General features: G+C 36.3%; 1 protein-coding gene across 1 annotated transcript in view; it reads right to left on the bottom strand.

The window, feature by feature from the left end:
* UBA6 (ubiquitin like modifier activating enzyme 6) overlaps positions 1-14108 on the bottom strand; it is an 82091-nt gene that overhangs the window by 54868 nt on the left and 13115 nt on the right. Inside the window, exons 3-5 of the mRNA XM_061145861.1 lie at positions 4541-4635; positions 3991-4019; positions 491-585 (exon numbers count right to left, since the gene is read on the bottom strand). Coding sequence (XP_061001844.1) covers positions 491-585; positions 3991-4019; positions 4541-4635 — 219 coding nt within the window. The remainder of the gene's footprint in view (positions 1-490; positions 586-3990; positions 4020-4540; positions 4636-14108) is intronic.

The following is a 14108-nucleotide window of genomic DNA, read 5'->3' as shown; positions in this document are numbered from 1 at the left end:
CTCTTGTGTTCAATAAACACATTCAAATTTTCAAATTTGGACACTCTGAAGACATTAGAGAAACCTAAATGTTATAAAATTTCAATGGGAATTTTAAACTAGAGAGGAAGAAAAGAAACTAAGACTTATTTTTACTATATAATCTTAAGATGTAGCACAGTGTCATATTCCAGAGTAAGTCACACAATCTCAAAATGTACACACCCTTATAGGCCAATGCTCCTTCAGTCTCTTAATGACTGAGCAATAATAAAGACCTACTTTAACAATCTCAAAGAAATTCATTCCTAAGTGGCAATGTGACAATATTAAAATTTTGAGAAACATAAATATTTACACGTCAGTACTTATTTGTCTATGGTAGAGTGAATTTATGATGATGAATTAAATAGCTAAGACTGAATTGGTATTCTAGATTCAGAAAATGTTCTAAGTAACTGCAACATTTAAAAAAAATCCTATGATAACACATCAAAATATCTATCTTCACCTGTTTCTTATATTAACAACATCATCTTCACAGAGAAAGAAGTTGGTTCCTAGATCCCATGCTTGGCATTTTTCTGTATCATGAATTGTAAGTGCCTTCAAAAAGGAGAAAAATATCTGTTAAAGTCAGGAGTAAATCAAGGATGCTCACTATCTCCAATACTTATTTACACTGGGTTGGAACTATTAGCCTGTGTAATTAGACAACAGAAAGTAATTAAAATCCAGTTAGATCCATTCGCAGATAATATGACTATAGACATCTGTAAATCCAGAAAAGATCATGGAAAAACTATTTTATTATTTCTTTTATAAATACAACATAGTTTTTTAATGCCAGTATATTATTTTTAGGCAGAGATCAATGTTATATTAACTTGAATATACCTTCATTATTCAACTGTGAAATGAGCTAAGATAAATCTTAAAAGCAGGGTTTTGATTACTTAAAATAGTAAAATTGTAACTCCAAGTTACAAAGACATTTATGTAACAAAATTCTCTAGCCATTAACAGCTATATACTAATGACAGTAAGAATTAACAATACTTTCCACTTATGACATTTATCAATAACAATTCTCAATTAATTAAGTCAATAATAATTAACATGATGGTCATATTGTAATTCCATATAAACTTACTATATGTTTGCTGTGGGTGTGTGTGTATGTATGTATTTTACAGATAGTACTGAACCCTAGTTGACTTTAAAAATGAATACATTAGGCACATTACCATGCACTTACATTATTACGGCACCTTTATATTATGAGAAAAGCTACTTTGAAAAACAGTAAGAGAATTTAGGTTTAGGAAAGTAGCATGTCATATAAATCAACATACATACAAAATTTTTAAAATTCACATAAACAAACTTTTCCAAATGGTGATGTTTAAAGAAAGAAAGATACTAACTGGAAAAAATATATTTTTAACTTATACTACAAGTCACAAATATGGACACAGGGTATAAACTAAAATAGAAACATGTAGGGGCCTTCAAAATATTTAAGCATGTTCAACCTTGCTCAAGAATGAAATACCTTTCCTCATTCATCAGCATGACATAAATCCAAAAATTTGACAATATGCTCTATTGGTGGGAGTGAAGTGAATCAGGTATTATTGGTGGGAATGTGAAGTAGCACAAAACCTCAATGAAAAAAAATCTGGCAATCTTTAGCATAATGACAAGAGCATTTCTCCTTTGATATAGCAATCCCACTTTTAAGAATCTATCACAAAAAAAAAAAAAAAAAGAATCTATCACAAAGACACACTGGAAAAAAATACAAAGATACATATATATATACACAATATATATAGTGTGTCTGTGTGTATACACACACACACACACACACGAGCAGTAGCTGTAGCACTATTTGTAATAGCAAAAGACTGGAAATAATCAAAATGTCTACCAGTGAAGAACTGTGTATAATTATGTATGATACATCTACACAATGTATATCTATACAGTTATTAAAAAAAATTTAAAAAAAATCACTACGGAGTAAAACCAGGATATGCTGATAAGTGGTAAAAAAGCAAGGTAGAAGTAAGTATGGCACTTTATCTAAGAAAGGCAGGTGAGGATAAATGTACAAACACACATGTACAGATTTGCATGTTTATGTGCATGCATTTGCTTATATTTAAAAAGATTAAAAGAAGAAGGTGACCTAATACACAAAAGACAAACTAGGGTAGAGAGAAGATAGACTTACCTGAACATACTTTGCTTTATAAATTTGACTTTGCATTATTTCTCATATAATAGTAAATTAAATCAAACTAAAAAAGCAATTCCTAAAAATCCCAAGAAAGATGAATAAATGGGCAAAACTATCTATTTGAATTTGTTGCACAACTACACAAATTTAACATGACTTAAGAAAGCAATTAATTTGTCTGTCAAATCCAGATGGGATATTAGGGATAAAAAAAAAAAACACCTTAAACTGTTTTCAATAATCACATGGATATTAATAATGCTGGAATTGTTTTTCTAGAACTATGTCATAGACAAGTAGACTGTAATATGAAAGTCAAAGTCTCTCAGCAGTGTCTGACTCTTCGCAACCCCATGGACTATGCAATCCGTGGAATTCTCTAGGCCAGAATACTGGAGTGGATAGCCTTTCCCTTCTCCAGGGGATCTTCCCAACCCTGGGATCAAACCCAGGTCTGCCACATTGCAGGATTCTTTACCAGCTGAGCCACAAGTGAAGCCCAGAATATAATATAGGGTAAAGCAAATAAGTAATCAGGTTCATGTCATTAAGACTCAAATCGTTATAATAAGAGAAGAGACACAAATATAAAAATATGGAGGTGCATGTGATAAATGACCTGATTTTTTAACCAGTAAATTGCAAGGAAGAAAACAAAATCAGGGAAGGGAGATCTACTGATTAAAAGAAACCAAGTTCAGTATATTGGCTTTACCTGGATTTGGATTAGAACAAACCAAGTAAACGAAAGGAAAATATGAACTTTAACTAGATACTTGATGGTTATGGTAGGCAGTCTCCTGTGACAGTCCCAATGATTCATACCTCTTGATATTCAGGCCTTTGTGCTATCTCGTCTCCTAAGTGACTTGCTTTTAATGACTACAGCACAGGTGATGGAATGTCACTTCTGAGATTAGGTTACAAAAGACCCTGCACATTTCCCTTCTTATCTTTTGCCTGCTTACTCTGATGAAATAAGCTGCCATACTGTGAGCTGCCCTATGGCGAGGGCCACATGGCAAGGAACTCTGGGTGACCTCCAATCAATAGCCAGCAAGGAACTGACGTGGGAATGTGAACTGGCACATCCTTGCCACTGAATCCTGCCAATAACTACATGAGCGAGCTTGGGAAGCAGACCCTTTCCCCAGCCTCAAGATGACTGCAGGCCCTGCCAATATGTTGACTGGAGCTTTGTGAGAGATGCTCAACCAGAGGAATTAGCAAAGTTACATCCAATTTCTGACCCAAAGAAAGTGATATAAATGCTGTAGTTCAAATTGCTAAGTTTTGTTTGAAGATAATAATGCTATTTAAAAAACTGTTAACATTTTTAAGTGTGAAAGTGATATTGTGGTTGTTTTCAAAAAACACCCTTATATTTTAGAGCTATATACTAAAATAATTTAAGAACAACATAACAGGATTTCTGAGATTTATATCAAAATAACTGGGCAGTTAGGGGGCAGTGGGGAATGAGATACATGAAACAAATTTCTCTATGAGCTGATAACTGCACATACGTGATGTGTACATGAGGTTTGCTAAAACTATTCTTTTTTTTTTTTTAGTATAATTTTGAAATTTTCTATAATAAAAAGTATTATTAAAAAAGGAAAATAGAGAATTAAGACAATTTTTCTACTAAATGAAGAAGCAATAATTAAGCCAAAGTGTAAATAATATTATCACTATCAATGAGGGGAAAAAAAGAAGAGTTCATAAGAAGCAATTCTTCTTATGAAAGACATTTACCCACTTACCTTAATCCCTGCAAGGACAAGATTCTTTGCTATAAAGGGAGGAAAAAAGGAATAGCTTATTAGGAATTGTACATTAGATATGTCTTCATGGAGTCTGTTCATATTTCTGACTGAGTAATTTTAACTGTTTGACTACTTTTCTTGACTACAGTTCCTTAGAAAATACAGATGAACAAAAAGGAATAAAAATAAAATTTGATTTCCATAATCAAACCACACTGAGATATATAATCACTCTTAAAATTTCAGTGTATACTTCCAGACATGCTGTTATGAATGTGTGCGTGCTCTCTACCATAATGAATTAATGGGTACAGAGCAAGATCATTAACAGCTATTAATACCACCAAAAGAGAAGCAAGAGAGTCATAACTGGTTTCTCATGGAAGAACGTGAAATAGCCTTGCCAAAAAAATATCAAAATTGAATCTGATCAAGATTTTGGATCTAACTTCCTTTATAGAAAATAACACAAAGGAAAGGAATTAAGTTCTTTAAATTATGTTGCTCAAAAGCATCATATAAAATTATGAATAAAAATACTGCTTACCAATTTCCAAACCAAGACCACCCATACCACTTAAGAAAACATGGGACGTGGCCATCTTCTGCATTGCTGTGTCTCCAAGAACATACCTCTGTCGACTACATGTAAAACATAACAAAAACAAATTATTTCACCAAAATTGTGTATCCTGTAATTACAGTTATTTGCAAACTAATATCCTGGTGGCTAGATTCTGCCCACAGACTTCTTTTGGATCACTTGCACAGTACTTAAAATTCCTCAATTAACTGCCAAATATATGACGTATTTTGAAAAATTAGATTTGGCACCATAATCCATATTCCCTCCTGGCTACAGAGTTGAGTAGCAGCTGCCCTGTTCAGTGACGGAGGACTATGTGCTCTAGACTTATCGAAGTTCCCATCCTTCTTCTCTCATTTATCACCTCTGTGGCCACTACAAGCATTTGAGTTTGTCACTTCCACTTGAAGCCTTTCACACAAAAAGGATTTATCAAGTAAAAAATTGTTTCCCTTCTTGGAATTGAGATGACATAAAGTTGAGCAGTTTTTAAACATTATTTTAAATATAAAAGCTGACAAACTATATTAAGGACTTTATTAAGTCAGCCATCCTAATAGTCACAAGCTAATAACAGAATGCTACTGTTGCTGCTATTTAGTCACTAAGTTGTGTTTGACTCTTTGCGACCCTTTGGACTGTAGCACTCCAGGCTCCTCTGTCCATGGTATTTTTCAGGCAAGAATACTGGAGTGGGTTGCCATTTCCTTTCCCAGGGGATCTTCCTGACCCAGGGACTGAACCCATCTCTCTGGCATTAGTAAGCAGATTCTTTATACCACTGAGCCACCTGGGAAGCCCCTAGTATCAAAATGGGAATTTCAAAAAATACACGTTGGCAATTAAAAAAAAGTCAGATATAGTAATAAAGTCAATAGTAAGAGTTTATTTCAAAGAACATTGATAAACTATGTTATACTAGCTTCTGAAGATAGGAGCATGCCAATGGATTCTTACCAGAATCATTCTGAAAGATGAGTTCAGTATAAATAAATAATTCCAGAACCCCTTGGGTTAGAAGTATGTCTTTTGGAATTCACACACACACATATACACACATGTTGGCTTAAGGTATGTTCATTTACTATCTATATTCAGCTATTGATATTCAATATAAATGCTTGAAAAGGGGTCACTTGTCTAGTTAAGAAGAAACTTTATAAACACAAGCTATTATCATTATTTCTATCCTTAACCCTACAATAAATAATAAAATCTACTAGACTTTTCTTTTTAAAAATTGATTTCATTGAAGTATAGTTAATTTACAATGTTAGTTTCTGCTCTACAGCAAAGTGACTCAGTTATATATCCTTTTCCATTATGCTTTATTACAGGACACTGAACATAGTTCCCTGTGCTCCACAGTAAGGACCTGTGGTTTAACCGTTCTGTATACAATAGTTTGCATCTGCTGATCCCAAACTTCCAATCCATCCCTTCACCACGATAATCATAGTCTGTTCTCTATTAGACTTTTTAAAAAGGTATTCACCATTTTTGCTTCAGAGATAAAGCTGATTTATTTATTTATGAAATATTTATTGAGCATCTACATAGTATATATGGAAAAGTATATTATAAAGTCTTACAACCCTTATTTCTGTACCCCAGTCAGGAAGCAACAGTTAGAACTGGACATGGGACAACAGACTGGTTCCAAATACGAAAAGGAGTACGTCAAGGCTGTATATTGTCACCCTGCTTATTTAACTTATATGCAGAGTACATCATGAGAAATGCTGGGCTGGAGGAAGCACAAGCTGGAATCAAGATTGCCAGGAGAAATATCAATAACTTCAGATATGCAGATGACACCACCCTTATGGCAGAAAGTCAAGAGGAACTAAAAAGCCTCTTGATGAAAGTGAAAGAAGATAGTGAAAAAGTTGGCTTAAAGCTCAACATTTAGAAAACTAAGATCATGGTATCTGGTTGCATTACTTAATGGGAAATAGATGGGGCAATAGTGGCAACAGTGTCAAACTTTATTTTTGGGGGCTCCAAATCACTGCAGATGGTGACTGCAGCCATGAAATGAAAAGACGCTTAATCCTTGGAAGGAAAGTTATGACAAACCTAGACAGCATATTAAAAAGCAGAGACATTACTTTGCTAACAAAGGTCCGTCTACTCTATGGTTTTTCCAGCAGTCATGTATGGATGTGAGAGTTGTTGGACTGTGAAGAAAGCTGAGCACCGAAGAATTGATGCTTCTCAACTGTGGTCTTGGAGAACACTCTTGAGAGTCCCTTGGACTGCAAGGAAACCCAACCAGTCCAACCTAAAGGAGATCAGTCCTGGGTGTTCATTGGAAGGACTGATGATGAAGCTGAAACTCCCAATACTTTGGCCACCTCATGCGAAGAGTTGACTCATTGGAAAAGACCCTGATGCTGGGAGAGATTGCGAGCAGGAGGAGAAGGGGACGACAGAGGATGAGATGGTTGGATGGCATCACCGACTCAATGGAGATGAGTTTGGGTAAACTCCGGGAGGCCTGGTGTGCTGCAATTCATGGGGTTGCAAAGAGTCAGACGCAACTGAGCGACTGAACTGAACTGAACTGAAACAATATATTTAAGGTTTGTCTGTTTTGGAACTTTATATAAACTGGGTCATTTTGAATATTTATAAGAGTTATTCATATCAAGGTAGCTGTTTGTTTTCACTTCATATTGTATTCTGTTGTATTACACTATTCTATTGTGATATACCATAATTTAGCAATTCTACAGTTCTGGACAGTTACCAGTAAGACTATAAGTACACTTATATATGCCTCATGATACACAGGGAGGAGTTTCTATAGCATATATTGACCAAGAAAATGCAAAGTTAACTATTAGATGATACCAACATAATTTCCAAAGTGGATGTATCAGTTGACATTCTGCTTGGCAGTGTATCAAAGTCCCCAAATTTTCACATCCTTAATGTGCTGAAACTCAATATGAAAATTCATTGTGAAACTCAATGTGAAAGTGCTGCACTCAATATGCCAGCAAATTTGGAAAACTCAGCAGTGGCCACAGGACTGGAAAAGGTCAGTTTTCATTCCAATCCCAAAAAAGGCAATGCCAAAGAATGCTCAAACTACTGCACAATTGCACTCATCTCATACGCTAGCAAAGTAATGCTCAAAATTCTCCAAGCCAGGCTTCAATAGTACGAGAATCGTGGACTTCCAGATGTTCAAACTAGATTAAAAAAGGCAGAGGAACCAGAGATCAAATTGCCAACATCCAGTGGATCATAAAGAAAGCAAGAGAGTTCCAGAAAAACACCAGTTTCTGCTTTACTGACTATGTCAAAGTCTTTGACTGTGAGGATCACAACAAACTGTGGAAAATTCTTCAAGACATGGGAATACCAGACCACTTGACCTGCCTCCTGAGAAATCGGTATGCAGGTCAAGAAACAACAGTTAGAACTGAACACGGAACAGACTGGTTCCAAACAGGGAAAGGAGTACATCAAGGCTGTATACTGTCACCCTGATTATTTGACTTATATACAGAGTGCATCATAAGAAATGCTGGGCTGGAGGAAGCACAAGCTGGAATCAAGATTGCTGGGAGAAATATCAGTAACCTCAGATATGCAGATGACACCACCCTTATGGCAGAAAGCAAAGAACTAGATCCTCTTGATGAAAGTGAAAGAGGAGAGTGGAAAAGTTGGCTTAAAACTCAACATTCAGAAAACTAAGATCATGGCATCTGGTTCTATCACTTCATGGCAAATAGATGAGAAAACAATGGAAACAGTGACAGACTACTTTTTTGGGCTGCAAAATCACCGCAGGTGGTGACTGCAGCCATGAAATTAAAAGACGTTAATTTTATGGGAGAAAACTATGACCAACACAGACAGCAAATTGAAAAGCAGAGACATTACTTTTCCGACAAAGGTCCGTCTAGTCAAAGCTATGGTTTTTCCAGTAGTCATGTAGGGATGTGAGAGTTGGACTATAAAGAAAGCTGAGTGCCAAAGAATTGATGCTTTTGAACTGTGGTGCTGGAGAAAACTCTTAAGAGTCTCTTGGATAGCAAGGAGATCCAAGCAGTCCATCCTAAAGGAAATCAGTCCCGAATATTCATTGGAAGGACTGATGCTGAAGCTGAAAGAAACTCCAATACTTTGGCCACCTGATGCAAAGAACTGACTCATTTGAAAAGACCCTGATGCTGGGAAAGATTGAGGGCAGAAGGCAAAGAAAAGAGGAGGACAGAGGATGCAATGGCTGGATGGCATCACTGACTCGATGTATATGAGTCTGAGCAAGCTCCGGAAGTTGGTGATGGACAGGGAAGCCTGGCATGCTGCAGTCCACGGGGTCACGAGTCGGACACTACTGAGCTACTGAACTGAACTGAGTGTGTTGAAAAAAGTTAACACAGCAGGCCTTATCTTTAGCTTGCTTTTGGGGCTAGCCCCTGGCTGCTGCCTGTGAACTTGGCTTTTGAAATGTTTCCTATATTAATAATTCTACTTCTCTTTTCCCTTGAGTTTCTTGAAATAAAAACTCCGTTAGCTTTTAGATATTCTTTTCTAAAATACACATGCAAAACTTTAAATGATTTTAAAAAGCATCCCAAATTTTGATCCATATGATTCTTTTTTGACTTATGGATTCACCTGAAGTGTATTTTTAAATTTCTAATTTTATGAGGAATTTTACAATTATTTTTTGTGTTGGCTTCTAGCTTAAATGCCTTGTGAATAGACATCACAATCTACATAATTTCACACTTTAATATCTGAGGATTTCTTTGGTCAATTTTACAAACGTTCCATTCTTGAAAGGAATGTGTACCCTACAGTTGCTAACATACAACATTCCTTACTTGTGCGTTAAAGTAATCTTAATAGTCATGTGGATGAAATCTACACTTGTTCAGACTTTGTTTGCCTGTTTTCTTGATTACTAAAAGGAACATTTAAAAAATGCCCCACTCTGATTGCAGATTTGTCTGTTTTCCTTACGATCAGTACCTGAACACGCTAACATGTGAGAGTAACAGCTAACACTCAGTGATTATTACGAACCACAGTTTTATTTGTATTTACTCATTAATCCTCACAAAACTACAAAAATTCTATTATTATTCCCATTTTTACAGAGCGGAAAACCTAAGCACAGAGAAATTAAGCAACTGATAAATAGTGGAAGCAAGATTCAGCCCAGGCAGTCTGGCCTTAGCATCCATATTCTTAACCACTATGCTACACTGAATGTAGATTAAGAAAGGCAAATCATTCTACAAGTCTTACAGGGAGGGAAAAAAAATCAGTTCCTGGCCTAACTCTTCCATAACCCAATTCCCAAGCCCTAAGAACAGCCATCCTCAATTCTTTCAGTTATTTCTTCTAATACTCACCCGCTATATTTCTCAATAAACATGTTTGCAATTTATTTCTTGATTTTTCAGTTTTAAGTATTATCTATCTACTTCCAACTAAAAAAGATGGCATGCATTTCAATTTTTGAATAAAATCCAGTCAAATCATTTTCCTGCTTTAAAAACTCTGGTTGTTTTGTATTTCCCTTATGATAAAGTCGAGACTCCACTAATCACAAAGATGTTCATAATCTAGTCTCTGCTCAGCTTTCCAGTCTCATTTTTTGTCACTCTACCATCACACTCCATGTTCCAGGTGTACTAAAGGCTTTCAGTTCTCCAAACACGGTACACTCTCTTCAGCTGTTAAGACACTTTTCTGGAATATTCCTCTTCCCCAATATTTTATGCCTGAATAACTCCTTGTCCTCAGGTCTCAAATTGCATGTTACTTTCCCCATGATGCTTCCCCTGATGCCCCTAAGTTTCTTAAGACAGTGCTGGATCATCTTTCTGTGCATCATAACACTACACATTCAATTTATTATAACAATTATCACGTGTATTTTCACTGCTTATTTGCCTATTTTTCCTAGGAGATTGTAGATTCCTTAAGACAGAGCCTGCCTTATTTGCTACTGTATCCCCAGTGACTAACAGGGCCTGGCACATAACAGACACACAAAACCTGTTTGCTAAATTAATGAAAGAAATGAACTGGCAGCAAGAACAACACTTTTATGCTCTACTAAGCAGAGGGCATGAATTCCTTTTTTGTGTTCACAGTCACAAGAACTGAATTAAAAAAATATGTTTTTCACACTTGTCTTCATCAATTATTTTTAAGATTACTTAGGCAAATAATGAAACCAAGACATAAACATGGTTACAAATGACACAGAACATCCAGACAAAGGAAAAGAATTAAAATATATGAGCTAAGGTTGTCCAAAGGATCATAAAATCTCAAATTTTCAACAGGTAACTAAATTACCTGCCTTCTCAATGTTTGGCTACCAAGGGGAAGGGATACTAAGTAAATGCCTACTGTGTGTTAGTTAAACTGGCAACCCACTCCAGTATTCTTGCCTGGAGAATCTCATGGATGGAGAAGCCTGGTGGTCTACAGTCCACGGGGTCGCAAAGAGTCGGACACGACTGAGCGACTTCACTTTCACTTCACTTCACTCTGCAGTTGACACTTAAATCCTGTGAGGTGGGTTTTAAAAAGCTGAGAGTGTAACTTCAAGTCCACCATTGTTACACTAGAGCTGACTGTATTAAGTGGACATGCATATTATCAGTAACACAATAGCAACAACATCATGAGGTAATGTGAGGATTAAATTAAATAAGATAAATAAAATACCTAGCAGGATGCCTGTGATGTTATTGGGAGAGAGGAGTAATCAAATAATCCACTATTAAGTACTACATACAGAAGTACCAGAAACTAAGGGAACCTGAAAGAATCGGAAGTGATTATCTCTATCAGTGGAGGCCATGGAAAGTTTCACAAATGAGGTTCATCCAAGTTGAAATCTGAAGACTAGAGTTAAAAATTAATCAAAGAAGGAAAGGCATTCTATGCTAGGAAAAACAAAAGCATGAAAAAGAATGACAGACAAGAGATACATGGTATATACATAAAACTTCCACTTCTGGCCTTAGTTAAATAAGGGGGAACAGATTTATCCTCTTCCTGCCTTCAGTTCAGTTCAGTTCAGTCGCTCAGTCGTGTCCGACTCTTTGCGACCCCATGAACTGCAGCACGTCAGGCCTCCCTGTCCATCACCAACTCCCGGAGTCCACCCAAACCCATGTCCATTGAGTCTTAAAGAACTGAAAAATGGACAATATAAATGAAACAATTGGGACACTGGACAATAGGCAGCTCAGGACAATAATCTCAGAGAAGAAAAACAACTGAGTTGAGCTTTATGACTGCCATAGCCACTGCCCAGAGTTTCCAGAAGGTAGAGCAGGAAGGGAAACTCGAAAAGAGCTTGGTGGTCTTCTCAGACTGAAGAGAACAGGGTGTGAATTCAAGGCTAGAGTTTGTGAGCAGATGCACAGACAGGATGCCAGACAGGCTGTTTTCACTTCTTCAGCCAAGTTGGGGGAGGAAATCACCTCAAGGGGAAGAACCAGAAGAAAAGTCCCAGTGAAACAATCGCTGTTTAAACGGGGCCAGACAGTCTGTGTTCCTCCTCAGCCAAACGGAAAATCTTTTAACATGGACAGCGCTGGATAAAATAGAAAAGTGTATTACATCAGTACTGGGGGGGAAGTAGCCTCAAAATTGAGTCTCCTCTGGTCTTACCTAGCAAAGCTTAAAAGTAAGCCTTGAAAAAAAAAAACTTGTTTTCAAGTAATTTAATTGTGTCCCTGAAAAAGCTCAAGAATATTTAAAGGAATTCAAGATAATTCAGCACCCAAAAAGGTAAAATTCATAATGTCTAACATACACCAAAAAACAAAAACAAAAAACTAGATATGCAAAAAAAAAAAAATACTAAATATGCAAAAAAGCAAGAAATACAACTCTAGATAGAAAAATCAATAGAAGAGACTTAGAAATGACATATAATAGAATGTGTGGACAAAGACTAAAACAGTTAAAAATATAATTCATATGCTCAAGAAGCAGAAAAACTTCCAGAGATGAAAACTGTAAAAAGTAAGACGAAAAACACTTTGAGTGGAATTAACAACAGATTCAACACTGCAGAAGTGAACCTGAAGACAGAGCAACAGACTTTACAAAATGAAAAACGGAAAAAAAAAAAAAAAAAAACTGGGGGATAAAAATCCCCCCAAATCAAAAAAGCTTAAGTGAGTTGTGGGACAACTTCACTTGGTTCATGTGAAACTGAGGTCCCTGAAAGAGACTGGAGAAAAGGGGAGAGAAAAACATACCTGAAGAACTAAGCAGTTAAAATTTTTCTAGGAGCACAATAAACTCACAGACCATGATGCAAATAAAGAACAAAACGTAAAAAGAAAACTACACTAAGGGGTATCGTAATTGTTTAAAACCAGGGATGAAGAGAAAATATTAAAAATAATCAGAGAAAACAGATCATGCAATTTACAGAGGAAAGGTTAAGAATGACAATTGACTTTCTCCCAGGAAGCAGTACAAACTGGATGACAATGGCACATTTTTAAAACATTGAAAGGAAGACACTGTCAACCTAAATTTCTATACTCAATTTCAAAAAAAAGAAGTAAAGACTTCATCAGACATGTAACAGCTGAAAGAACTCATTGTGGCACTTTCACTATAAGAAATGTCAAAGTAAATGCTCAGGCAGAAATAAACGATATTAGATGGAAATCTTAATTTACACAAAGGAATAGAGAACATCAGAAATGACAAAACCCTTTTTTCTTTATTTTTAAAATCTCTTTTAAAGATAATTGACTGGTTAAGTCAAAAATAATAATGTATTGTGAGTTTATAACATTATGTAAAAGTAAAATTTTAAGACATTGATAACTCAAATCCTGGAAAAAGAGAAACAGAAGAACACTGTTGTAACTTTCTTATACCATACAGGAAGTGATGCTAGATCTGAATACACAGTGTAAAGATTTACACTATAAACCATAAAGTAATCACTTTCCGTCTAGTCAAAGCTATGGTTCTTCCAGTAGTCATGTATGGATGGACTATAAAGAAAGCTAGAGCACCGAAGAATTGATGCTTTGAACTGTGGTGTTGCAGAAGACTCTTCAGAGTCCCTTGGACTGCAAGGAGATCAAACCAGTCAATCCTGAAGAAAATCAGTCCTGAATATTTACTGGAAGGACTGATGCTGAAGCTGAAACTCCAATACTTTGGCCACTTCATGCAAAGAGTTGAATCATTGGAAAAGACCCTGATGCTGAAGCTGAAACTCCAATACTTCGGCCACCTCATGCAAAGAGTTGACTCATTGGAAAAGACCCTGATGCTGAAGCTGAAACTCCAACACTTTGGCCACCTCATGCAAAGAGTTGACTCATTGGAAAAGACTCATTGGGAAAGATTGAAGGGAGGAGGAGATGGTTGGATGGCATCACTGACTCAATGCACATGAGTTTCAGCAGGCTCTGGGAATTGGTGATGGACAGGGAAGCCTGGCATGCTGTAGTCCATGGGGTCACAGAGTCGGGCACAGCTGAGAGACTGAACTGAA

This window comes from Dama dama, chromosome 6 (genome assembly GCF_033118175.1).
Source record: "Dama dama isolate Ldn47 chromosome 6, ASM3311817v1, whole genome shotgun sequence".
NCBI lineage: Eukaryota > Metazoa > Chordata > Mammalia > Artiodactyla > Cervidae > Dama > Dama dama.
Note: the sequence above shows the minus strand (reverse complement) of the source record. Positions and strands in the feature narration are given on the sequence as shown.